The sequence below is a fragment of the Doryrhamphus excisus genome, linkage group LG18, assembly GCF_037039965.1.
Source record: "Doryrhamphus excisus strain RoL-2023G ecotype Guam linkage group LG18, RoL_Dexc_Guam_v1.1, whole genome shotgun sequence".
Lineage (NCBI taxonomy): Eukaryota > Metazoa > Chordata > Actinopteri > Syngnathiformes > Syngnathidae > Doryrhamphus > Doryrhamphus excisus.
Genome location: NC_136374.1, coordinates 14,553,311 through 14,580,550, shown reverse-complemented (window position 1 = coordinate 14,580,550; position 27,240 = coordinate 14,553,311). Strand labels below are relative to the sequence as shown.

At 41.2% G+C, this 27,240-nt stretch overlaps 6 protein-coding genes across 8 annotated transcripts; 4 read left to right on the top strand and 2 right to left on the bottom strand.

The window, feature by feature from the left end:
- The first annotated feature begins 962 nt into the window (after window positions 1–962).
- Window positions 963–10,231, top strand: LOC131105966 (transcription factor HES-5-like). 2 transcript variants are annotated; one of them, XR_009120034.2, is made up of 3 exons: window positions 963–1,098; window positions 2,494–2,559; window positions 2,630–3,547. XR_009120034.2 is itself a non-coding variant. In XM_058054549.2 (3 exons), the coding sequence occupies exons 2-3, from the start codon at window positions 9,705–9,707 to the stop codon at window positions 10,228–10,230; spliced, it is 450 nt and encodes a 149-aa protein (XP_057910532.2). In that variant the 5' UTR covers window positions 970–1,098; window positions 8,689–9,704; the 3' UTR covers window position 10,231. The 2 variants fall into 2 exon arrangements, 1 of the variants encoding a protein (XP_057910532.2); XM_058054549.2 differs by lacking the exons at window positions 2,494–2,559; window positions 2,630–3,547 and adding exons at window positions 8,689–9,767; window positions 9,844–10,231 and having other exon boundaries at window positions 970–1,098.
- Window positions 1,538–3,076, bottom strand: LOC131105965 (transcription factor HES-5-like). Its single transcript, XM_058054548.2, has 2 exons — window positions 3,005–3,076; window positions 1,538–2,917 (listed from the first exon to the last, which is right to left on the bottom strand). Exons 1-2 carry the CDS (start codon window positions 3,065–3,067, stop codon window positions 2,528–2,530), a joined length of 453 nt encoding a protein of 150 aa, XP_057910531.2. The 5' UTR covers window positions 3,068–3,076; the 3' UTR covers window positions 1,538–2,527.
- Window positions 5,299–7,043, top strand: LOC131105969 (transcription factor HES-5-like). Its single transcript, XM_058054554.2, has 2 exons — window positions 5,299–5,367; window positions 5,452–7,043. The coding sequence occupies exons 1-2, from the start codon at window positions 5,305–5,307 to the stop codon at window positions 5,794–5,796; spliced, it is 408 nt and encodes a 135-aa protein (XP_057910537.2). The 5' UTR covers window positions 5,299–5,304; the 3' UTR covers window positions 5,797–7,043.
- Window positions 10,232–13,192: 2,961 nt separating the features above from the next.
- LOC131105970 (hairy/enhancer-of-split related with YRPW motif protein 1-like) lies at window positions 13,193–26,857 on the top strand. Of its 2 annotated transcripts, none has more exons than XM_078798404.1 (2): window positions 13,193–13,256; window positions 26,101–26,857. In XM_078798404.1, exons 1-2 carry the CDS (start codon window positions 13,203–13,205, stop codon window positions 26,425–26,427), a joined length of 381 nt encoding a protein of 126 aa, XP_078654530.1. In that variant the 5' UTR covers window positions 13,193–13,202; the 3' UTR covers window positions 26,428–26,857. The 2 variants fall into 2 exon arrangements, with proteins under 2 accessions (XP_078654530.1, XP_057910539.2); XM_058054556.2 differs by lacking the exon at window positions 13,193–13,256 and adding an exon at window positions 25,805–26,020.
- LOC144902048 (uncharacterized) lies at window positions 17,412–19,343 on the top strand. Its single transcript, XM_078798551.1, has 2 exons — window positions 17,412–18,511; window positions 18,597–19,343. Exons 1-2 carry the CDS (start codon window positions 18,399–18,401, stop codon window positions 18,829–18,831), a joined length of 348 nt encoding a protein of 115 aa, XP_078654677.1. The 5' UTR covers window positions 17,412–18,398; the 3' UTR covers window positions 18,832–19,343.
- On the bottom strand, window positions 20,744–21,607 carry LOC131105967 (transcription factor HES-5-like). Its single transcript, XM_058054552.2, has 2 exons — window positions 21,545–21,607; window positions 20,744–21,464 (listed from the first exon to the last, which is right to left on the bottom strand). Exons 1-2 carry the CDS (start codon window positions 21,605–21,607, stop codon window positions 21,075–21,077), a joined length of 453 nt encoding a protein of 150 aa, XP_057910535.2. The 3' UTR covers window positions 20,744–21,074.
- Window positions 26,858–27,240: the final 383 nt, after the last annotated feature.

Genomic DNA, 27,240 nt, shown 5'->3' with positions numbered 1-27,240 from the left:
ATATATAAGAATGTGTTATATGTGTTTGTAGAGCAATATATAATTTAACATTCCCTCTACTCTTATTGCTTACATTGATGGAGTTCACTTCAAAATCCATGTTTTAATCGACATTATTTTAAGTTTCTGAGATTGCGATTACCTTGAAGGGGTCATTGAATTGTCTAAAATATTGCTTTGTGTTATTATAATCCGTCCTTGTAGTTCGATTTTTTCCCTGCTTCCTCAATTTGTGTGCTTTCTTGGTGATATCAGTGTACAATAGACTTTTTAGTAGTGCCCATTCTCTTTTTTCTGTGAAGTTATACGTGTATCTAAACGTAGCTCAGTATTACTACGCTAAATGGGCACCTGAATGTATCACGGCGGACGTGTAGTTTGGGGAGAAGTTGTTTTAACACACCTTTTTTTACATTTTAAGTTGCAGTGTACGTCTATAAAGGTGAGTAACTTGTTTATATCTCGCTTCTTTAATGTTAAACGCTCTTTGTACCGTGTTGTAGTATTGTATTGTGTGAGTTCCTTTTACACCGAACCACCGAACTGGTTGCTAGCTCCTGGGCTAGTAGTTGGATTGTTAGCTTGCCCTTTCAAGGTACTTAGTATATGGTGTACTGCTAACAGCTAAGATGTTGTGTTGCTGTGCATTTGTGTTCATATATCTAACCTGTAGCTTTATAAGCATTGCAGTAGGACATGTGCTTATGCTTGTTTCATGTTAGTTTGTATGCTTACTAGTACGGTGTTTGTACGTTTTGTTTCCTTATAAACACACACACCTACCTGCGGTGTCACGTGACAACAAATAAGACGCCATAAATCTGGATGTGGACATTCCGTCCTTTGGACTGCACACCTGTAAAGAATTGGTATCCAACACCCTGTAGATGTGATATATTATTTGTGTCGCAAGGTGCTCACTAAAAAGGGCTACGTCTATTTAAAATTGCTTTACAATGCATTCTGAATCAGTTAATCGGGGATCGATTGTCTATGTCTGCTAAGGCGGAAAGGGGAGCTCTTGGCGCCGGCGCTCCATTCTGGATGAGGATGCCATCTTGTCCGGCCGTCCTTATTAACATATTTCCCCCTTTTCAGGTATGTCACGGGCATTATATGTACTCGTTGATGTGCAGCAACATGTGAGCATTTTTGAGCATGTTTGGTGCATTTTGGAAACTTTTTGAGACATAGTTTGGTACCAAGTTGTAGATGCTAAATGGTACTGTTAGCTAGCTAACCGACGTCAGTTAGGAGGATAATGGCACGGTTTATATTTTATGTATTTGTTTAGGTAGACATGTACAGTATGTTTTTTCTTTAGATGTTTAAAATAACATAAAATGCTTTGTGTTTGAGTTGTCTGAAAAAGTAGAAAGGGACACTTTTGTTGATTAGCTGTGCAGCTCTACTTGTGGGAAACAAAATGGCTACTGTGTGCGAAATAACATAGTTCAAAACTCTAGTAGCAACAGCAGAATGTCCACCACAGAAAACAAAGAGAGCAGAGGTCACAAAATTTGCGAGTGATGTCGTGTTTATTGACTCAGAGAACATGACATCATGTGATGATGCATCACAACAACTTGTACGACGCGTACAAGACATTGCACTCACAGCAAGTGGAGGATACATTCACATACACAAAAATGTATATATCAATAACACACATCAGTCTTTAGACAAGACCAAAGCGCAACAGGAAGTGAGCGCTCACTCCTTCCAGCAATGGACCTTACAACAGATCACATTATTCTGAGGAACCGAACATTAGTCCGAACATGACAGTGACATCATCACTGAGTGAAGAAAAGCACAATGATTTTAAAACAGATCATTTTTCAGTCTTTACATTAATGTAATTAATCAAATGTCCATTTATAGTCACAATCACGTGACAATACAACATATTATCATAAAACAATAAAAGTTGTCATTGCATCATATTCATCACACATCCATGCTGAATACACAAACCATCCAAAAAAAGGACTTTTAACTTTGAACAATGAAAAGCCTGAGTATTTAAACACGTTCTAACATATCATCATTACTGATGTCAAAGCTATGTGACAAATGTCACTCATGCAACATGCATGACAAAATACAACTTATTTCACCTTATTAACACTCTTTCTATGAGAAAATATCAACCAGTTTGGATCAATATGATCAATACCAGCCTGAAGTAGCATTATTGGTCATCATTTTCATATATAAAAAATATATGAGTAAGTGTTAGTGGTGAATGATAATGATTGCAAAAGCAACCCGACTGTTCATACAACATGCATGACAAGATCATATTATTGCTGTCGTTTCCATAGGAAGTCAACCAGCAAATTAATCAATATGATCAATAATATTAAATTTTTACATACATTGTTAGCATTTCCATGGAAATGTAAAACACACGTGATTTATGCAAGTATATTTTCATTATAATTTCTAATAAGAAATAAATGCAATTAATGCAATATGACTTCTATCCAGGAAGAAAGAAGATGTGACTTCAATAGGAAAGAAATCAGTGCCAGGGCCTCCAGGGGGCGCTGTGGGGTGAGCTCTCCTCTTTGATGATGCTGCTGTGGACTGGAGAGTGCAGAGTAAAGAAGTCCTTCTCTGTCAGCTTCTCCTCACAGGAAGACTGAAGCTGCTGGAAGTGCGTCCTTGCTTGCTCCTTTGACAGGAAATGCTCCACCTCACGTGCACACCTCGAGAAACCTCGATGCACCGGCGAGCCATCCAAAGACTTGAGTCTTCTCAGGAAGCACACGGTCACCTCCAGGACGTCTGCTTTCTCCAGCTTGGAGTCCGACTGCTGCGTGAGGAACTCTGGAGCCAGGAGAGACCTGAGCTGCTCGATGCTGCTGTTGATTCGCTCTCGCCGTAACTTCTCCACCAGAGGCTTTCTGCGCTGCAGAAGAAGAAGATCACACTGATTAAGACACTTCTTGTGGAGTTGGTGAGGAGAAGATGAGGCGATGAGGAATCTTCAACATACCTTGTGTGTGAGTGTCACATGCTGCTGAGAGTTGCTGATGGCTGCAGTGATTGTAGGTGCCATGGCTGGATGTGTGTGCTGTCCACAATGTGATCTCTACTGGCTTCATGCCTCCTATTTATAGTCCTACATCTCCATATGAATGTGTGCCTTTGGCTCTGGCTGCACTTTCTCACAGTGGCAGCCAATCAGAGAGCTGGATGACACAAAACACCATGCGGCATGCTTCGTGCTCTTATTGCCTGCTTGGGGGGGGACAATAGTTACATCTCAGGGGAGCAGCTGGACCACTGGGGGGGTTAAATGAGGCGGAGGGGCTCCCAGTGCTCTGTGTGAATGTGGGAAAGTGGTGACCCTGTCGAGTGCAGACTTGCTGTTTGATACTACTTTCACCCAGCACACGCCATTATTATTATTGTGCAGGGGTGAATGCTTCCACTGGTGACGTAAAACAGTGAAAATAAATTCCTCTGTCCTCCATCTGTCTAGAGCAGGGGTGGGCAAACTACGGCCAGGGGGCCACATCTGGCCCGCCAAGTGTTTGAATACCTGCATCCCACCCCAAAATATAGCTTCTAGGCTTCTTTCCCATGTGCCACCCCTCTAAAATCAAACAAATTATAAAAACAAAAACATTGCATTTATAAAGTAGCAGCTTTACAGAATGGCTGTTTACTCCCTACTGTAGCAGGATACTAATATGAATATAAAATATCACATATTTACGTCAATCCTAACAAACAATGCGGTATCAATAATCTGAGCGTCTATTTGATACTATTTATGTTCTTTATGATAATTACACAATTATAAAAATCAACTATCAAGTCATACTGCGAGTAGAAGATCCAACATTCCAGCATTGTGCATTTAATCAAATTCACTATTAGCTCAATACGTCTCTCACTTGTTGCCCACCATCCGTTTGGTGGGAACTACTGATGCACCAAAAGGTGAAAGGTCAGCTGACATGCAAAACGCTCCCAGTTAGTCGTGGCTATCACAGAGTGTGTTGAATGCGCTGCATAATGAGACACACTTCTATTGTTGCTGCTGTGGGAAAGCAAAGTTCGGCCTCTCACAGACTTCGGCGGGACAATTGATGCCGACCTCTGACCCGAAGACACAGACGTGTGTCGGCGTGATACTTAAACTTTAAAAGTCTCTTTAAAACGATAAGTTTTAAAGTGATAAGAAAACACAAAATACTTTTGAAGTACACATTCAAATTAATAACATTAAAATTAAGAATTCAATTAATTATATTGAAAGTAAATCAGTGACTCAAACAAAAATACAATTAAACACTTGTAGTATCCACTTATGAGACAATGTGCTGCATATAAAAATGATGTTAATGTTGCTGGTTTCCAGCCAGCTATGATGACAACACACTTCCATACGTATGTACATATTATGTATATGATGAGTGTGTGAAAGTGCACCCTGATTTGCATGGAGGACGCCACCAGCAGGCCACTATTCTCCAAAGGGATTTGGCACACTTCAGGAAACAGTTGCTAGCTGCTGCTTGGGTCCTTGTGATGATTCAAAACTTCTAAAGCCTGAGAGTCAACCAAGTAGAGCGCTCTCTCTCCATTTCCTCCAGATGGCTGCTGACGTCATCCCATGTGTGTGTGTGTGTGTGTGTGTGTGTTTCAACGTAACGTAATTCATCTAAAGGCCCCATTCAGAGTGGCTTTGTGTTTGATGGACAGCACCATTCAACGAGGGTGTGTGGGAAAGTGACATGGAGCTTCTCCTCACCAGTCATCACACTGCTGCTGGTTGCTGCTGTCTCACTGATCTTTTTGTTGTAATGTGATGCTGCAGTTCTGTCTTAAATCAATGCTACCTTCCACAGCAGTTAGCAAGGGAACAAATGGAGATAGAAAACACTAACAACACTAGATAGATCATATTTTGGTGAAGATCTTGATTTTGAATTCGTTTTCATAATGGCGTGTGCTGGTTGAAAGTCATTGACGGCAGCATCAGGCAGCAGTTGTGTTCTCTACAAGGTCAACACATTCACACAGAGCTCTGTAAGCGAACCCCCCCCTTTCATCCAGTGGTCCAGCTGCTCCCCTGAGATGTAACTATTGTCCCCCCCCCAAGCAGGCAATAAGAGCACGAAGCATGCCGCATGGTGTTTTGTGTCATCCAGCTCTCTGATTGGCTGCCACTGTGAGAAAGTGCAGCCAGAGCCAGAGGCACACATTCATATGGAGATGTAGGACTATAAATAGGAGGCATGAAGCCAGTAGAGATCACATTGTGGACAGCACACACATCCAGCCATGGCACCTACAATCACTGCAGCCATCAGCAACTCTCAGCAGCATGTGGCCCTCACACACAAGGTATGTTGAAGATTCCTCATCACCTCATCTTCTCCTCACCAACTCCACAAGAAGTGTCTTAATCAGTGTGTTCTTCTTCTGCAGCTCAGAAAGCCTCTGGTGGAGAAGTTACGCCGAGAGCGAATCAACAGCAGCATCGAGCAGCTCAAGTTTCTCTTGCCTCCAGAGTTCCTCACGCAGCAGCCGGACTCCAAGCTGGAGAAAGCAGACATTCTGGAGATGACCGTTTGCTTCCTGAAGCGACTCAAGTCTTTGGACGGCTTGGCTGTCCATCGGGGTTACTCCAGTTGCGGCCTTGAGGTGGAGGATCAGGCTTCCTGTGAGGAGAAGCTGAGAGAGGAGGACTTCTCTCCTTTGAACTCTCCAGTCCGCAGCAGCAACAGCAAGCAGGAGAGCTCAGCCCACAGCGCCCCCTGGAGGCCCTGGTAGATGCGGACAGACTGACGTGAACATGTGCACAGATTTCTTCACTTCTTCTGTTTGGACAGAAGTTATATGTACATCTTTTTTTTTAATTTCTTATTAGAAATTATGATGAAAACGCATTTAATCATGCTTGATGCATGAATCACATTTGATTGCATTTGTAATGCAATATCTAATATTATTGATCACATTGATTAATTTGCTGGTTGACTTCCTATGGAAACAACAGCAATAATATGATCTTGTCATGCATGTTGTATGAACTGTTGGATTGTTTTTGCCATCATTATTCACTTCTAACACTTTTCATATATTTTTATATGAAAATGATGGCCAATAATGTTACTTCATTTTGATCATATTGATCCAAATTGTTTTTAGGTTGATATTTTCTCAAAGAAAGAGCAGCTATAATGTGTTTGGTGCCCAGAAAGATAACATATGTTGTCATGCATGTTGCATGAGTGACGTTTGATTGCATCAGTAATGATATGTTTAAATATTCTAATGACATATGTCATCTTGTGGTTGTCATGGTTCAAAGTTAAAAGTCACCTTCAGATCAGGTGGAAGATCTTTTTGAAAACAATTGCGTGAATATGACGCAATGACAACTTTTATTGTTATATGATAATATGTTGTGTTGTCATGTGATTGTTTGTGTCAAATCTTAGATGTTCTATCCATGGACGTTTGATGACATTCACTAATGTGAAGACTGAAAAATGATCTGTTTTAAGATCACTGTGCTGCCGTCGCTCAGTGATGATGTCACTGAGTGTGTCATTAATGTGATCTGTTTTAAAGGTCCATAATTCCTGCTTCCTGTTATGAGGAATGCTGGGAGGAGTGAGCGCTCCCTTCCTGTCCCTCTTCAGTCTTATCTAAAGACCGATGTATGGTATTAATGTATACATTTTTGTGTATGTGAATGTATCCTCCACTTGCTGTGAGTGCAGCGTGTCTTGTACGCGACTACAAGTTGTTGCTGTGATGCATCATCACGTCATATTTCCTGCGTCAATAAACACATGACGTCACTTGCAAACTTTGTGTGCTCAATATATAAACATTGGTATCAATATTGATTAATACCAATGTCAAAATATCGATACTTTGACTTCAGTTGGTTTTCTGCCCAACTGCAGAGGTTTCATCCAAGATTAACTGATAGATTCAGATTGATGATGCATTAATTTTTAAAAAGTATCGGTATCGATATCAGTGATACTGGCCTTGTATTTGCTTGTATCGGATCAATACCAAATCTAGCGGTATCACATGCCATTACTCTTCAGCACAAAACAATACTACTTTGCGACTATTACATGTGCACAGCAGTCATGTGACAAGATAGAATATTTAATGTATGACTGAATGATACGCAGCTCAGTGTGAAACATCATGTGACTTTAAGAGCTTCAAAATCAAACCAGGATGGATGTGTCAAAGGTCACAGAGTGTGTCTAATGTGCTGCATAATGAGACACACTTCTATTGTTGCTGCTGTGGGAAAGCAAAGGTTGGTCTCTCTCAGAGTCCTGTGGGACAATTGATGCTGACCTTTGACCTGAAGATGGAAAAGTGTGTTGGTGTGATGCTTAAAGTTGAAAAGTTCTTTTAATACAAGAACATAGAACATAGAAATACACTTTGACTCGGATGGAACTAACTTTTAAATGACATATTCAAATAAATACTAGGGTTCGATTCCGCTCTCGGGCATCTCTATGTGGATGTTGCATATTCTCCTGGGTACTCCGGTTTCCTCCCACATTCCAAAAACATGCTAGGTTAATTGGCGACTCCAAATTATTCATAGGTATGAATGTGAGTGTGAATGGTTGTTTGTCTATATGTGCCCTGTGATTGGCTGGCGACCAGTCCAGGGTGTACCCCGCCTCTCGCCCAGGCTCCAGCACCCTCCGCGACGCTTGTGAGGAAAAGCGGTAGAAAATGAATGAATGAATATTCAAATAAATATTAAGAATTACATCGCACATACAAAACACAAAAAATATCATGACATAACTTCATTTCCTATTTAAAACACAACCAATCAAAAGGCCACACTTATTCATAAATGCCTCAGACTCTACCCTTACATGTGCAATAAACAATTGCTTTACTGAACACCAACAAATCACCGCCTGTCACTGGCCTATAAATAGACCATAATGCAACATTTGGCCCATATAACATACAACATTTCTGCATAAACTTCAGCAAAAGTGTATGGTCGCCGTTCTTATGCCTCCCTGCCACTTTTCCAGGCAGTGGAGGAAGAACGTGGTCACATTGATGCTGCCCAGGTTCCATAAGCCACACAAATATGTTGTTTGTGTAACATATGATATGATAAGCGTGTGAAAGTGCACCCTGATTTGCATGGAGGACGCCACCAGCAGGCCACTATTCTCCAAAGGGATTTGGCACACTTCAGGAAACAGTTGCTAGCTTGCTGCTGGAATCCTTGTGATGATTCAAAACTAGCAAAAAGCCTGAGAGTCAACCAATGGCGCGCTTTCCCTCCAGATGGCTGCTGATGTCATCCTGTTTGTGTGTGTGTGTGTGTGTGTGTGTGTGTTTCAACACAATTCCTCTAAAGGCTCCATTCAGAGTGGCTTTGTGCTTGATTGACAGCACTATTCAAAGAGTGTGTGTGGGAAAGTGAAATCGAGCTTCTCCTCACACTGAGTACCGGTCATCACACTTCCTGCAGGTTGTCCACTATCTCACTAATCCACTACAAGTCACCTTCACACCTTTTTCCACACCTGCAACACTAAAAAATGATGATGTGCTTTTGCTCCATCTTGGGGTTTTTGCTTAATTTGTGTAAATAGTGTCTAATGAACACGGCCCACATTAAACACACCTCCTCCTCTTGCTCAGGGATTCGGCACACTTCATGAGAAAGCTGTCCTGACCTTTGACCTCACCGCAACCCATGTAGCGAACTGAAGCTTAGGATGGAAAATTCCTTTGTGTCGTGTTTTTATTTTGCTTCAGGTTCATAAACATAAACAAAGTCTCAGAGGAATATAGATATGGTTGAAGATATTTTGATGCTGTTATGTAGTTTGTTGATAGCAATTTGTCCAAAGAACCAGATGCAGCCATCGGTGTTCTTTCCCTCCAGATGGTCCGTTTCCATAGCGACAAGGAACTATGAGTCTGTGTGGGAAAGTGGCATGTTACTAGTACTCACACCGAGACACATGTCCAAAGACGATGCTATGTGTAGACACGTGGGACTTGCTTCTAAAGTCCATGTGTGACATCACACACTTTCACTTTCACTTTCACATGTTTATTGGGGACTTGACATGTTCACACGGAGGCTTGTTCGGGTAGCAATGATGCTCTTTTGGAGTCTTCTACCTTCAAAGTTAGGATCAACCTTCATTTTGTCTTCATGAACATTTTGGTGTGCACAACTGGTCTTCACACGAGTTGAAGGTTTCTCACTTTATTCTTCTACTTTGCTTCTCTTCAGGTCTCACTTTCATTTTAACTCCTTAAAAGTTTATTTGGACTCGTGGTTCCATGTCAGCATGCATCTTATTGTAGTACAGTAGTGTTCTGGTCTCATTGATGGCAGCATCAGGCAACATCAGGCAGCAGGTCTGCGATCTACAGGGTCACCATTTTCCCACATTCACACAGAGCTCTGTGACCACCCCCCCCCTCCCAGTGGTCCAGCTGCTCCCCTGAGATGCAGCTATTGTTCCCCCCCAAGCATGAAGCATGCCGCATGGTGTTTTGTGTCATCCAGCTCTCTGATTGGCTGCCACTGTGAGAAAGTGCAGCCAGAGCCAGAGGCACACATTCATATGGAGATGTAGGACTATAAATAGGAGGCATGAAGCCAGTAGAGATCACATTGTGGACAGCACACACATCCAGCCATGGCACCTACAATCACTGCAGCCATCAGCAACTCTCAGCAGCATGTGACACTCACACACAAGGTATGTTGAAGATTCCTCATCTTCTTCTCACCAACTCCACAAGAAGTGTCTTCATCAGTGTATTCTTCTTCTGCAGCTCAGAAAGCCTCTGGTGGAGAAGTTACGCCGAGAGCGAATCAATAGCAGCATCAAGCAGCTCAAGTCTCTCTTGCCTCCAGAGTTCCTCACGCAGCAGCCGGACTCCAAGCTGGAGAAAGCAGACATATTGGAGGTGACCGTTTGCTTCCTGAAACAACTCAAGTCTTTGGACGGCTTGGTTGTCCATCGGGGTTACTCCAGTTGCGCCCGTGAGGTGGATGACTTTCTGTCGGAGGAGCGTGCGAGGATGAACTTCAAGCAGCTTCAGTCTTCCTGTGAGGAGAAGCTGAGAGAGGAGGTCCTATCTCCTCTGAGCTCTGCAGTCCACAGCAGCATCATAAAACAGGAGTGCTCAGCCCGCAGCGCCCCCTGGAGGCCTTGGTAGACACAACCCAAACATGTTGGTCAAAGATGACTGCATTGACTTCTTCACAATTGGAAGCCAAGTTATATTTTTATTTTTTTTTATTTCATTTTAGAAATATTACTTCTTCATTTGTGGAAATGGAAATGTTAACAAATTATGTTATTATCTAATATTATTGATCATATTGATCGCATTGATTAATTTGCTGGTTGACTTCCTATGGAAACAACAGCAATAATATGATCTTGTCATGCATGTTGTATGAACTGTTGGATTGCTTTTGCAATCATTATTCACTGCCAACTCTTTTTCATATCTTTTTTATATGAAAATGATGATTAATAATGTTGCATAATGCAGCAACATCTTTCACACTCAGAAAGTTCTATTTGATTGCATCTGTAATGATGATGTGTTATAACGTAAATACTCCGATGACATTTGTCATTATGTGGTTTTCATTGTTCATAATCCTCATTTTGAGGTTGTTTTTTTTTGTTGCATGAATATGACGCAACTTTTATTGTTATATGATAATATGTTGTGTTGCCATGTGATTGTTTGTGTCAAATTTTAGATTTGATGACATTCACTAATGTGAAGACTGAAAAATGATCTGTTTTAAGATCACTGTGCTGCCGTCGCTTAGTGATGATGTCACTGAGTGTGTCATTAATGTGATCTGTTTTAAAGGTCCATAATTCCTGCTTCCTGTTATGAGGAATGCTGGGAGGAGTGAGCGCTCCCTTCCTGTCCCTCTTCAGTCTTATCTAAAGACCGATGTATGGTATTAATGTATACATTTTTGTGTATGTGAATGTACCCTCCACTTCCTGTTAGTGCAGCGTGTCTTGTACGCGTCTACAAGTTGTTGTTGTGATGCATCATCACGTCATATTTCCTGCGTCAATAAACACATGACGTCACTTGCAAACTTTGTGTGCTCCGGTCTCTTCAGTACAAATTCAGTACAATTCTGCTTAGCGACAATTAAATGTGTACAGCAGTCATGTGACGAGAGAAAATATGATGGTACAGCTCAGTGTGAAAGGTGGCTTCAAAATAAAAGCATGATGGATGTGTCAAAGGTCACAGAGTGTGTCTAATGTGCTGCATAATGAGACACACTTTTATTGTTGCTGCCGTGGGAAAGCAGAGGTCGGTCTCTCTCAGAGTCCTGTGGGACAATTGATGCTGACCTCTGACCTCTAGAGTAAAGACTGTCATTTTGAGACATGCTTGGTATTTATTCCTTCAACATGTTGAAGATGAAGAAATGTTATTTCTCGTGTGTCAATATTGCAAGATTTAAAAAGCAGACGTTCAAGAGATAAAATGTCGTAATGAAAACCGTTGCGGTGACATTTCCCCACCGTGTGAGTGCACCTGAATGCAACAAGTCAAAGACTCAAATGGCAAAGATGGCTTAGAAGTCTTGCAAGGGGCTTGTTTTGGGAAAACTGCAATATTTGAGGGAATTTTGTGCCCATTGTACTGGCAACCAACTAACCTCTCGCAGGACATATATTGTCTGACTCGTGCTTTCAGTAGATCCGTCATTATGTGCATTCTTTGCTGCATCTTTTTCTAATGTCTTTATATCTTTAGAACACACAGAAAAGAGATTGTGGATGATGGGCAAAATTCCAAAAAAGTACAGTTTTCCTTTAAGACGTATTGAATGGCGGCTCATTTAGTGCACCCTGATTTGATTGGAGGACGCCACCAGCAGGCCACTATTCTCCAAAGGGATTTGGCACACTTCAGGAAACAGTTGCTAGCTTGCTGCTGGAATCCTTGTGATGATTCAAAACTAGCAAAAAGCCTGAGAGTCAACCAATGGCGCGCTTTCCCTCCAGATGGCTGCTGATATATTTGTGTGTGTGTGTGTGTGTGTGTGTGTGTTTCAACATCTAAAGGCTCCAATCAGAGCGGCTTTGTGCTTGATGGACAGCACCATTCAAGGAGTGTGTGTGGGAAAGTGACATAGAGGTTCTCCTCACACTGAGTACCTGAGTCCACTATCTCACTAATCCACTACAAGTCACCTTCACACCTTTTCCACACCTACAACTCTAAGAATAACTCCATTGACATCAATATAGTTTCTCCTTCCACATGTCACTGTTTGCATGTTTAGTGGCTAATGGGACACACTTGCATTGTTGTCAGTGTGGGAACTTAAGGAGGGGGCACTCCCTCAGATAGCCCCCTGGGACAAAAGCTTCACATGTGCAACCCTGGGGACCCACTTTAACACACACTGTCATATTATTTTCTTGTACACATGCAAACATAACTTTGCATCAGTAGTGAAAGTGATGCATCCAAATGGCTACCCAGTGTATCAGAAGTGAGTGTTGTGTTCAAATGTCTACTAAGTGCAGTAGTGCAAAACCTGAGTGTGTTTAAAGGACAGAGTGTGGGAAAGAAGTGGCGAGCAGCTGCTCCTTTTCTCCTTTTCCTTCAAGGGATTTGGCACACTTCTCAAGAAAGTTGACCTGACCTTTAACCCGCTCAACGCCAATATGGCGAGTTAAAGCTCAGGATGGAAAGTTCCTTTTTGGTGCGTTTTTATTTTGCATTTTTTTTGGGACTCATGGTTCCATGTCAGCATGCATCTCATTGTAGTACAGTAGTGTTCTGGTCTCATTGATGGCAGCACCAGGCAACATCAGGCAGCAGGTCTGCGATCTACAGGGTCACCATTTTCCCACATTCACACAGAGCTCTGTGAGCCCGGTCCCCCCCCATGTCACTCAGTGGTCCAGCTGCTCCCCTGAGATGTAACTATTGTCCCCCCCCAAGCAGGCAATAAGAGCACGAAGCATGCCGCATGGTGTTTTGTGTCATCCAGCTCTCTGATTGGCTGCCACTGTGAGAAAGTGCAGCCAGAGCCAGAGGCACACATTCATATGGAGATGTAGGACTATAAATAGGAGGCATGAAGCCAGTAGAGATCACATTGTGGACAGCACACACATCCAGCCATGGCACCTACAATCTCTACAAACTCTCAGCAGCATGTGACACTCACACACAAGGTATGTTGAAGATTCCTCATCTTCTTCTCACCAACTCCACAAGAAGTGTCTTAATCAGTGTATTCTTCTTCCTGCAGCTCAGAAAGCCTCCGGTGGAGAAGTTACGTAGAGAGAGAATCAAAGCAGCATCGAGCAGCTCAAGTGTCGCTTCCTCACGCAGGAGCTTGACACCAAGCTGGAGAAAGTTGACCGTCTGCTTCTTTACGCCGCTGCAATGATGACTTCTCTCCTCTGAGCTCTCCAGTCCACAGCCGCATCACCAAGAAGGCGAGGTCACCTCACAGCGCCCCCTGGAGGCCATAGGAGACCCATACAGACTGACATGAACATGTTGGTCGATGATGACTGGACTGATTTCTTGACTATTGAAGTCAAAGCTTCTTCTGTTTGGACAGAAGTTTATTTTTTTTTTACCACAAATGTGGGCTAAAGTTTCCTGTCATGCAGTTGTTAAAATACTCATCCATCCATTTTCTATGCAGCTTAAACTCATTAGGGTTGCGGAGGTAGGCTGGAGCCTATCCCAGCAGACTTCCATATTATATTCATGGAAATTATAACAGACTGGGCAATGGTATTGATCATATTGATCAATTGTCGTCAACATTAATTTTTTTTTTAATTGTTATTTTGCTGAAAAAACAGCAGTGATAGTTTTCACTTTTGGCATGAAAACATTTTGTCATGCATGATGCATGGATCATATCATTTGATTGCTTTTGCAATCGGTAATTTGTGAGGCTAATTTTTTTAACCATTTTTATGGTTACTTTGTTTGTGATCATATTGATTATCCTTGACAAACCACAATGTATTTTTTTGTATTTTGTTAGATGGAACAATAGCAAAAAAAAATTTTTTTGCTATCATGCTTGTTCATACATTATTTGGTATGTAAATTTGAAAACATTGTGTTAAATCATGATGTTATTGATCACATTGATTATAATTGTCTATTCAGTGGACATCATTGTATGTGTAACAAAGTGTAAAAAAACTATTGAATTTTACCTTTGTAAAATTGTGATTTTCTTTTCACCAAAACATTTGCTCACCAAAGTCCAATTGAGCAATCTTTGCATGGATGATATCATTCTGTGACAAAGGAGAATTATTTCTGACAAATTAATTGTCTTTACTTTGTGTATTTGAACAGATTTTGTTCTTATATTGTGTCTTTTATAAAGATAAATGTTTGTTTCCAGCTACTTTTATGATGGATCATCACTTTATTAAAACTAAATGAATAAAACAAAAATATATATATGAAATATAAATACTTTGTGTTGCCGTCTGATTTCATATCACAACTTATTGGAGGAATAGCTTGGGAATTTATGGTATTACGACATTCTGCACAGTAGTTAGTTTTTTTAAAAACAGATCTACATTGTATTAGTTGTAAAATATATCCAGGCAAATATAATACCATATATGACAACATTTTTTAAATATGTAAAGTCAACTGTATAATGTATTTTACGGACAGGCAAATAGAAGGCAGACTCACCCGGAACTAATATAAAACCAACACATCTCTACGGAACTTATATAGTAATGCACACAACAAGAGAGCAGACTATAGTGTCTCCACTGTAACTTTAAACCGAAAATCTCCACATTGTTTTAATAATAGTAATATTGCAGCAATTTTATTACCATGTAGGAGAAGTCTTTTACAACATGGATGGCAGCCAGTAAGAGTCGGGGCTTTAATTGAGGCTTCTGTGTGAGATAATCGTTGGTACCCGCTAAGCTAACGCTGCTACAAATCAATACTGCGCATGCGTACTCAACATTTTACGGCACTTCTATGGGGACAAAATACAACGAATTCAATGTGGCACAACATTTCTTTAAATTATAAACAATTGAAAGTACCGAATTCTAAAATGAATCACTAGAATGAATATAAACGACAGTATTTGTTGTGACAATCAAAATATGGTAATGATGAATGATATCATCCATTCATACTCATGTTTACATTATGTGCAATATACCACTATATGTACCCTTTTCTACATGCAGCTGATTGTGTAATTATTTGTATTATTATTATTTGTGATTTACATTGTTATTTGTGAACAACCCCTTCACGATGCTAGAATGTTATAAATAGTTAACTTAGTGTCGATGCAGTGCAGCTCTACAACTTAAACAAAACCAACAACCTACTGTTAGAGACAGCATACATTTGTAACAGCTAAATAGCTATAACAGCTATAAGCGACTCCATCTGTGTGGAGGTTCAGGTTTCCCTCCAGCGCATTACTGAACATTCCCCGGCCCGGATTGGTGCCTCCCTCCATTCATACAGGGATCTGGGAGCCGCGTTGACACACGACTTCCCACACTCCTGAATGGTGTTTGAACAATAGAAGTGTGTCTGCTCCCACAAAGCCTCGGCCTGCTTCTCAGGCGAGGAGGCCACTTGACTTGATCCACCATCTGCCAAGGCTGGGATTCTCTGCTGGGAAGCACGCGGCGGCCTGGAAAGTCGTTTTATTGACCTTGGAAAATGTAGATGAGTACAAACAACAATCATGTTGACGTTTGATGATGATGATGATTTTTCTCTCACGGTAACAAAACCTTTTGACAGGTGACAAACGGAAGGAAGGAAGGAAGGAAGGAAGGAAGGAAGGAAGGAAGGAAGGTAGAAGGGAGCAAGTGTCTCATTCCGTGATTTCCAGTAAAATCCATTCATAACGAATTGAGTGAAGGAAGTAAGGAAGTAAGGAAGTAAGTAAGTAAGTAAGGAAGGAAGGAAGGAAGGAAGGAAGGAAGGAAGGAAGAATGGAGCAAGTGTCTCATTCCGTGATTTCCAGTAAAATCCATTCATAATGATTTGAGTGAAGGAAGGAAGGAAGGAAGGAAAGAAGGAAGGAAGGAAGAATGGAACAAGTGTCTCATTCCGTGATTTCCAGTAAAATCCATTCATAATGAATTGAGTGAAGGAAGGAAGGAAGGAAGGAAGGAAGGAAGGATGGAAGGAAGGAAGGAAGGAAAGAAGGAAGGAAGGAAGGAAGGAAGGAAGGAAGAATGGAGCAAGTGTCTCATTCCGTGATTTCCAGTAAAATCCATTCATAATGATTTGAGTGAAGGAAGGAAGGAAGGAAGGAAAGAAGGAAGGAAGGAAGAATGGAACAAGTGTCTCATTCCGTGATTTCCAGTAAAATCCATTCATAATGAATTGAGTGAAGGAAGGAAGGAAGGAAGGAAGGAAGGAAGGAAGGATGGAAGGAAGGAAGGAAAGAAGGAAGGAAGGAAGGAAGGAAGGAAGGAAGGAAGAATGGAGCAAGTGCCTCATTCCATGATTTCCAGTAAAATCCATTCATAATGAATTGAGTGAAGGAAGGAAGGAAGGAAGGAACGAATGAAGGAAGGAAAAATGGAGCAAGTGTCTCATTCCGTGATTTCCAGTAAAATCCATTCATAATGAATTGAGTGAAGGAAGGAAGGAAGGAAGGAAGGAAGGAAGGAAGGAAGGATGGAAGGAAGGAAGGAAGGAAGGAAAGAAGGAAGGAAGGAAGGAAGGAAGGAAGGAAGAATGGAGCAAGTGCCTCATTCCATGATTTCCAGTAAAATCCATTCATAATGAATTGAGTGAAGGAAGGAAGGAAGGAAGGAAGGAACGAATGAAGGAAGGAAAAATGGAGCAAGTGTCTCATTCCGTGATTTCCAGTAAAATCCATTCATAATGAATTGAGTGAAGGAAGGAAGGAAGGAAAGAAGGAAGGAAGGAAGGAAGGAAGGAAGAATGGAGCAAGTGTCTCATTCCGTGATTTCCAGTAAAATCCATTCATAATGAATTGAGTGAAGGAAGGAAGGAAGGAAGGAACGAATGAAGGAAGGAAAAATGGAGCAAGTGTATCATTCCGTGATTTCCAGTAAAATCCATTCATAATGAATTGAGTGAAGGAAGGAAGGAAGGAAAGAAGGAAGGAAGGAAGGAAGGAAGGAAGAATGGAGCAAGTGTCTCATTCCGTGATTTCCAGTAAAATCCATTCATAATGAATTGAGTGAAGGAAGGAAGGAAGGAAGGAACGAATGAAGGAAGGAAAAATGGAGCAAGTGTCTCATTCTGTGATTTCCAGTAAAATCCATTCATAATGAATTGAGTGAGTGAAGGAAGGAAGGAAGGAAGAATGGAGCAAGTGTCTCATTCCGTGATTTCCAGTAAAATCCATTCATAATGAATTGAGTGAAGGAAGGAAGGAAGGAAGGAAGGAAGGATGGAAGGAAGGAAGGAAAGAAGGAAGGAAGGAAGGAAGGAAGGAAGAATGGAGCAAGTGTCTCATTCCGTGATTTCCAGTAAAATCCATTCATAATGATTTGAGTGAAGGAAGGAAGGAAGGAAGGAAAGAAGGAAGGAAGGAAGAATGGAACAAGTGTCTCATTCCGTGATTTCCAGTAAAATCCATTCATAATGAATTGAGTGAAGGAAGGAAGGAAGGAAGGAAGGAAGGAAGGAAGGAAGGATGGAAGGAAGGAAGGAAAGAAGGAAGGAAGGAAGGAAGGAAGAATGGAGCAAGTGTCTCATTCCGTGATTTCCAGTAAAATCCATTCATAATGAATTGAGTGAAGGAAGGAAGGAAGGAAAGAAGGAAGGAAGGAAGGAAGAATGGAGCAAGTGTCTCATTCCGTGATTTCCAGTGAAATCCATTCATAATGAATTGAGTGAAGGAAGGAAGGAAGGAAAGAAGGAAGGAAGGAAGGAAGGAAGAATGGAGCAAGTGTCTCATTCCGTGATTTCCAGTAAAATCCATTCATAATGAATTGAGTGAGTGAAGGAAGGAAGGAAGAAAGGAAGCATATCCATTAAAATGCATTCCTAATGAATTAAAGTCATGTGACTCTCAGGTCATGAGAAGGTGTTATGTCTCTGAGACTTTCTACCACGTTCTTCTCTCATGTCCATCAAACTCGTACGGGCCTCATCTGTTCTCTGGGGGTCGTGTCGCGTGGAGGAGGAACATTTTCCCACTGACCTTCATGAACTGCAGGGGGGGGGGCACACCCCATGAAGAAGCCCACCTGCTCCGTCTGACACCCTCTGAATTCACACCATATTCCCCCCTCCCCATCTCCAACTTCACTCCGCTGATTGGCTGCTTGGGAGGCGGACAAGGAGCATAAATGCCTTCCCAGTGGACGCAGATATCTCAGCACACTTTGGACTCTAAAAAAGGCAGCATGTCTCTGTATGTGGACCTCAGTCTTCAAGACAGCGTGAAGGAGCAGCTTTTTCGGTGAGTTTCACAACATTAGCTACAGCCACACTATCTGATATTGTGTTTTTAAAATCATATTTAACCATCTTCTACTTGTTTTCAGGTGTAAGCTCCACACGCTGGAGAAGAAGTGCAGCAACGGCGTGGAGAAGTTGCGTGCTCTGGTGGAGGAGCACCTGCAGCACGGCCTCCCTGTGGGCGACCTCCTGGAGAAGACCAAGTCCTTCCTTACTTTAAAGCGAGTCCTACTGTCCCACCACGGCTACTCCAAACATGCCAGGGATCTCCTGCGCTTGTTTCCCGACGTCGAGGATGACGTGACGCCGCTGTGCTGCTAGTCTTCAGCTCCAGTGGAGCTCACTCATGGATCGTCAGTGATGTTCTAGAGACTATGCTGTCCAATGGAATGACGTTTGGATGTGAGGATGCTGATGCTGCTGATGATTCACCACATGATGCAGAAGAAGAAAAAAAACTCTATTGCTGCTATTTTTAAAAAAATGCCTTATGGTTGCGTTGCTTTGCGACCACATAAATTCTTTTTTTTTGTAGCAATCTATTTTATTTTTAGATTGCTTATATTTTTATTTTAATTCAATGTAAACCTATAAATGAAAATGTAGCCTCCTGCTATTGAGTGACTACATTTTACAAAAAACACTCTTGCCTTGTTTCAAGGTATTATATTTTAAAACTGCATACCTTTTATTTTTTTAAAAGGGGCTTGGCTATTATTTTGTGTATGCTGTGTATGCATATGTTTGTGGGTTTCTGTTTGTTTTGTCGCTGCAGATTTAAAATGAATACATGTCTAAAATACACAAATGTATTTTTCGTGTCATTATTATAGATTATATTAAAACATATTTGGACCACTGTCGGAATAAAACTAACTATATACTGTAAATCAACCTGTGGCAAGTTTTGTTTAGTTTTAGTCTTTATGTCTGACCTTTGACCCTTGATGTTTCTATGACTAGGTATTGCCATCGTTTGTCAGTATTACAATACAATATATAATACTGCTTTTGACTTATGTAGTGCTTTTTAAGCTACTCAGAGATGCTTAACAATTGTTAATAGTAAAATGGCTAAATACTAATTAAAGTAAATATAGACGTAAATCCTTCACATCCCAGGTTCGATTCCCCTGCAGACATCGCTGTGTCAACTTCGCATGTTCTCCCCGTGCATGCGTGGTTTTTCTCCGGGTACTCCGGTTTCCTCCCACATTCCAAAAACATGCTAGGTTAATTAGCGACTCCAAATTGTCCATAGGTATGAATGTGAGTGTGAATGGTTGTTTGTCTATATGTGCCCTGTGATTGGCTGGCCACCAGTCCAGGGTGTAGAAGACAGCTGGGATGGACTCCAGCACCTCCGTGACCCTCGTGAAGATAAATTCAATATAAAAAAATAAAAAAATCACCTGAACTATTTTGTCAGCTGTTTTTAGTGTCCCTAAAAATAATATAAAATAATTATTAATGATACATTATTAGATATCACACTAATTTGCTCTGTCAGCTATCATTCATTCATTCATTTTCTTCAGCTTTTCCTCACAGGGGTCGTAGGGGGTGCTGGAGCCTATCCCAGCTGTCTTCGGGCGAGAGCAGGGTACACCCTGGACTGGTGGCCAGCCAATCACAGGGCACATATAGACAAACAACCATTCACACTCACATTCATACCTATGGACAATTTGGAGTTGCTAATTAACCTAGCATGTTTTTTGGAATGTGGGAGGAAACCGGAGTACCCGGAAAAAACCCACGCATGCACGGGGAGAACATGCAAACTCCACATAGAGATGGCCGAGGGTGGAATTGAACCCTAATCCTAGCTGTGAGGTCTGCGCGCTAACCACTCCACTGCCGTGCAGCCGATCCTTTTTCAACATTCATTCATTCATTTTCTACCACTGTCGATTGGTCGCCAGCCAATCACAGGGCACATATAGTCAAACAACCATTCACACTCACATTCATACCTATGGACAATTTGGAGTCGCTAATTAACCTAGCATGTTTTTGGAATGTGGGAGGAAACCGGAGTACTTGGAAAAAAACCCACACATGCACGAGAAGAACATGCAAATTCCATCAAGGGTGGAATTGAACCCTGGTCTCCTGGCTGTGAGGCCTGCACGCTAACCACTCGACCACCGTGAAGCCCATATTCAGCTTTGTTGACCTTATTTATTATTCAATAAAGTAGCAGAAGAATGTGTTGTTTTTTCATGATTGTTTTAATGCGAATGCCTTGGCTTGAAAGGAATACATTCATCATCATTCATTGATTTCCCCTTCACTGAAGGTGTGTGTGCTGTCAATCACAGAAGCAGCACATTTAAACATCTGGCTAGAATGCAGATCACGCTTAAAGTAACTGGAACATGTTCAACATGTAGGAGAAATACTCCTGAATGGAGGAAAAACAACAAATACACCATTGAACGATGTGATGGAGAAAATATACATGGACATTCCCATTGGGAATAATTCTATTTAGTACACGGAGTAACATTTGAATACAACGTGTAAACCTTTATAAAAGGCAACTCAAAAGTCCTGATGGTCTACCAGGGTCTCCATGGTGCGCTGCGAGATGGACTCTCCTCCTTTGTGATGCTGCTGTAGTCTGGAGATCTCAAACACGAGATGTCCTCCTCTGTCAGTTTCTCCTTACTGGAAAACTGAAGTTTCTTGAAATGTGTCCTCGCCTGCTGCTCCTCCGACAGGAAGTGTGCCACCTCACGGGCACACCTGGAGTAACCCCGATGAACGGATGACCCATTCAAAGACTTGAGTCGTCTCAGGAAGGAAACAGTCATCTCCAGAACGTCTGCTTTCTCCAGCTTGGAATCCGGCTGCTGCGTGAGGAACTCTGGAGCCAGAAGACACCTGAGCTGCTCGATGCTGCTGTTGATTCGCTCTCGGCGTAACTTCTCCACCAGAGGCTTTCTGAGCTGCAGAAGAAGAAAAATGATGAAGATGAAGACACTTCTTGTGGAGTTGGTGAGAAGAAGATGAGGAATCTTCAACATACCTTGTGTGTGAGTGTCACATGCTGCTGAGAGTTGCTGATGGCTGCAGTGATTGTAGGTGCCATGGCTGGATGTGTGTGCTGTCCACAATGTGATCTCTACTGGCTTCATGCCTCCTATTTATAGTCCTACATCTCCATATGAATGTGTGCCTCTGGCTCTGGCTGCACTTTCTCACAGTGGCAGCCAATCAGAGACCTGGATGACACAAAACACCATGCGGCATGCTTCATGCTTGGGGGGGGACAATAGTTACATCTCAGGGGAGCAGCTGGACCACTGGGAGGGGGTGGTGGTGGGGCTCCCAGAGCTCTGTGTGAATGTGGGAAAGTGGTGACCCTGTAGGGTGCAGACTTGATGCTGCCACCAGTGACTTTCACCCAGCAAGCTACTGTACTAGAAGAACATGGACGTTTTGAGAAGTTCTTCTTTGAACCTGCTGGTTTGATGTTCATTCTACTCATTTTCTCATTACTGGCTTGTTGGGCTTCTTCTGCACCTAAATCAACCAACCATGCTTAAAAATGTCTCACTTGTCCAACTCCTGATTGGCTTATTCATTTATTAATATGGGGCTCACAGCTAGGAGGACCAGAGTTCGACTCCACCCTCTGTCATCTCTGTGTGAAGTTTGCATGTTCTCCCCGTGCATGCTTTTCTCCGGGTACTCCGGTTTCCTTCCACATTCCAAAAACATGCTAGGTTAATTAGCGACTCCAAATTGTCCATAGGTATGAATGTGAGTGTGAATGGTTGTTTGTCTATATGTGCCCTGTGATTGGCTGGCCACCAGTCCAGGGTGTACCCTGCCTCTTGCCTGAAGACAGCTGAGATAGGCTCCAGCATGTCTAACATGATAGAGTGAAAAGAAGTTCTCCTCCTATTGCGTGTGGAAGTGGTACGTTTTTGGCTGTTTTGTTTTGTCTTTGGGCTGCACGGCGGACGAGTGGTTAGCGCGCAGACCTCACAGCTAGGAGACCAGAGTTCAATCCCACTCTCGGCCATCTCTGTGTGGAGTTTGCATGTTCTACCCCGTGCATGCGTGGGTTTTCTCCGGGTACTCCGGTTTCCTCCCACATTCCAAAAAAACATGCTAGGTTAATTAGCGACTCCAAATTGTCCATAGGTATGAATGTGAGTGTGAATGGTTGTTTGTCTATATGTGCCCTGTGATTGGCTGGCCACCAGTCCAGGGTGTACCCCGCCTCTCTCGTCCGAAGACAGCTGGGATAGGCTCCAGCACCCCTCACGACCCTCGTGAGGAAAAGCGGTAGAAAATGAATGAATGAATGAAGTATAGTCAAATATATATTATATATATGAAAATGAATGCATTTATGAATATGTTTGTGTCTACAGTAAGTCTACAAATGAGATGATAGAGAGTAATGACTACAATCACAAATAAAGCGCCGATGGAGGGGGTCTCAAAAATCCTGAGAACGTCTGATAATCCCGCGCATGTCTGCATTCCTGCTGGCCCTTTAACAAAGCCAGGAATGCCCATTTAGGAATGGTGGGAGAGAAAGCGTAAAGTGACTCTGTAATTAATGTGATGTGCAAGCAGACACACTTCTTTTGTTGTGGGGAGGTGCAGTGAATGGACCGAGTGTGGGAAAGCAGAGAAGAGCGACTCACAGCCCCAAAGGCACAATAGACGAGATGTCTGAAGGGGAGGACGGCTGGAAGGAGGGTGGGGGGGAGTCTTTATAGATGCTTGTGTCAAGCAGATCATTGTAATCTACATTTACAACTGACACATACTTTAGCTTCAAGTTATAATTATTGTTTTGTAGTATAATATTATATGACTGAAGTACATTCATGATTGTCTTTTTCTGTTATTCTATTTGTCTATAAGGCTGCTAATGATGTTTCATTAATTAATTGACACAATTTAATTGTCGCTATTAAGTATAGTCAACCCTGTGATTGGCTGGCCACCAGTCCAGGGTGTACCCCGCCTCTCGCCCAAAGACAGCTGGGATAGGCTCCAGCACCCCCGCGACCCTCATGAGGAAAAAGCGGTAGAAAATGAATGAATGAATGAATGAATGAATGAAGTATAGTCAAATATATATTATATATATGATAGAATAATAATAATAATAGTTTTTAAGTATAGTCAAAAATATTATATATTATATATATGATATAATAATAATATTATTATTATTACCACTACTATTACTATCATCATTGTTATTATTATATATTATTATATATAATATTGATTTATTTTTTTTTATACATAACTAAGGGACCTGGTGTTGCCATCAGAGAATTGATGAAAAGCGGTCCACTACGCTAAAGTTAATTTCCATTTAAGGGCCGAAATAATACTAATTATTTTAAGTCAAAATAGCAACTAAATGTTGATTAATATCAATATATTATATATTGTATAATAATAATAATAATATTATTATTATTACCACTACTACTACTATTATTATTGTTATTATTATATATATAATTATTATATATTGTTTAATATAATATTGAATAATATATAACATATAATATATATTAATATACTAAATTTATTTTATAATAATATAATTATAATAATTATAATTAATAATTCAATAATAATTATTGAATTGTTATTTATTTATTTATTATTTATTGTTTAATATATAATAATAATATTATTATTATTACCACTATTATTATTAAATAAATAATAATTAAATAATGAACTATTATTGCATACATTTAATAATATTAATATAATATCATTATCTTATATTATGAAATTTAAATTTTCAAATTCATTCGAATAACATATTTTCGTTATTATACATCATATAGAAACACAAATGTATCTATATCTTTAATATGGTAGAAATATTGAATGAAAAGATGAATAGACTTGGATTGAACCAATCAGAGCCTTTGGGGGTGCATCCTTAGCAGGTCAACATTAGCAAAAATTTACCCAGCAAATCCAACCTAAAAAACATCTTGTATTGTATGACATTACAGTATGTCACCATGCATCCAGTCTAGCTATTTGACCACATTTGTCTCTCTCCTCTGTGCATACACACACAAGCCTCAGGCAACACGGGGAGGGGGGGTCCCTTGAACGAGGGACGAATTAGCATTTAACGAGGCACATGTCTATTGAGCGGGCGCCGGCTCAATAATGTAAGGAGTGTGGGAAAGCCGCGAGCGCAGAGTCACAGTGGAGTGTGATTAACATCCTCCTGCACCGCTCGACCCTCCACCCTCCACCCGACCCCCTCCCTCCCTAAGGAGATTTGGCACACTTCACAGGGAGGCTGTTGTTTTGTTGACACTCTTGTTCCCAGTCTGGTGCCACGTCTCGTGTTAACACGTGTCCTCCTGATGTCTACTTATTGCAGCTTCTTGGTCCTTCATGTGTCTGAATACTCTTTAACTATACTACCAGATATATTGTAGTATAGTATAGTATAGTATAGTATAGTACAATGATGGATGTATCAAATGGAATATTTCTCAATCCTGAGGTATTCATGTAACAGTTATTCTTGCAATTTTATAGCTGATACTATTGTGCTGTCTCTTTAATGTAATGTGTCTTTAGTGTAATGGCCTTTTGTGCAGATGGCACAGGTTTGATTCCCAGCCAGGCCCCCAAACAGGCTGGACCAGGCTGGTCCAACACCTTGTGAAATCGGTGAGTTGTGTCAAGAAGGGCATCTAGCATAATAAAATAAGTCAAATTAAATCATGTGTGGCTGCACAGTGGTCGAGTGGTTAGCGCTCAGACCTCACAGCTAGGAAACCGGAGTTCAATCCCACTCTCGGGCATCTCTGTGTGGAATTTGCATGTTCTCTCCGTGCATGTGTGGATTTTCTCCGGGTACTCCGGTTTCCTCCCACATTCCAAAAACATGCTAGGTTAATTGGCGGCTCCAAATTGTCCATAGGTATGAATGTGAGTGTGAATGGTTGTTTGTCTATATGTGCCCTGTGATTGGCTGGCGAGCAGTAGATTTTGTAGTTAGAAAATGAATGAATGAATGACTCAATTATGTGATTGAATCAAACTTTATGTGTGATTTCAGATTCAAGGAATATATTGTTATTATGTTATTCTAGTACAGTAGTGTTTTGGGTCAAAGTCACTGATCAGGTAGCAGGGTCACCACTTTCCCACAGAGCTCTGTGAGCCTCTAACCCCCCAGCACCACCCACCCCCCCAGTGGTCCAGCTGCTCCCCTGAGATGTAACTATTGTCCCCCCCCCAGGCAGGCAATAAGAGCACAAAGCATGCCGCATGGTGTTTTGTGTCATCCAGCTCTCTGATTGGCTGCCACTGTGAGAAAGTGCAGCCAGAGCCAGAGGCACACATTCATATGGAGATGTAGGACTATAAATAGGAGGCATGAAGCCAGTAGAGATCACATTGTGGACAGCACACACATCCAGCCATGGCACCTACAATCTCTACAAACTCTCAGCAACATGTGACACTCACACACAAGGTATGTTGAAGATTCCTCATCTTCTTCTCACCAACTCCACAAGAAGTTTCTTCATATTCATCATTTTTCTTCTTCTGCAGCTCAGAAAGCCTCTGGTGGAGAAGTTACGCCGAGAGCGAATCAACAGCAGCATAGAGCAGCTCAAGTCTCTCTTGCCTCCAGAGTTCCTCACTCAGCAGCAGCAGGAATCCAAGCTGGAGAAAGCAGACATCCTGGAGATGACAGTTTGCTTTCTCACACAGCTACAACAGCAGAGAGGAAGATTGCTAAAGCGTTTCCAGAAGAGTCAGTCTTCCTGTGAGGAGAAGCTGAGAGAGGAGGATTTCTCTCCTATGAGCTCTCCATTCCACAGCAGCACCAGCAAGCAGGAGAGCTGGGCCCACAGCGCCCCCTGGAGGCCATGGTAGACATGGACAGACTGAAATGACCATGTTGGTCAGATGTCATGATTCTATAATTCTTTTTTTTGGAGTGTTTTTAATTCTTTCACTATGAAAACATCGTCTATTTTCTTTATAAGAAAGCAAGGAGCACTATTGAATGAAACAGTGCTTTTTTATTTTCTATTTTTTTTTTTTTACAATGTTGTAAAAGAAGTATGACCCATGTTGGATTTTACTATAACCTGTGCTCACTGTGTTCTCTCCAATAGAGTTCTAAAATTGTTCAGCTTGTTTTAAAAGCTATTTCTGTCTTTTGTAAAGATGCTCAAAATGTTCTGCCGTTTACACTCATTTTGAGTGTAATGTCTTGAATTACAAATATTTGTTGTGATGTGTCATCACCACCAGTGGCTGTAATGGGGATGTAAAATGGCTAATTTATTCTGTTTGAATTAAAAAAATGGCCGTGAACAGAATCTTAAAATGCGCATTTTTATTTACCAAGACAATTTTGTCCACAACTTTAGGAGCAGCATATTAATATTTATTATTTATATTAGTATTATTATAATATATTCGTCTGTGCTTGTAATAGTGTAGTGAACTCTACTACCCTCTAGTGGTCACATGCACCACACACATGCAACAGGGCTATTCTGTCCAGTATTTTGTATATAATAAAATGTTTTACTTTAACAAATGACTAAAAATCGTTATTAAATAATACATTAAAGACTTGTATAAAGTATATAGCAGTCAAATATTTAATAATACACAATCAGACATTTATTTGTATTTGTAAACTTAACAATTGCCAATACAGGAATATAGCACGTG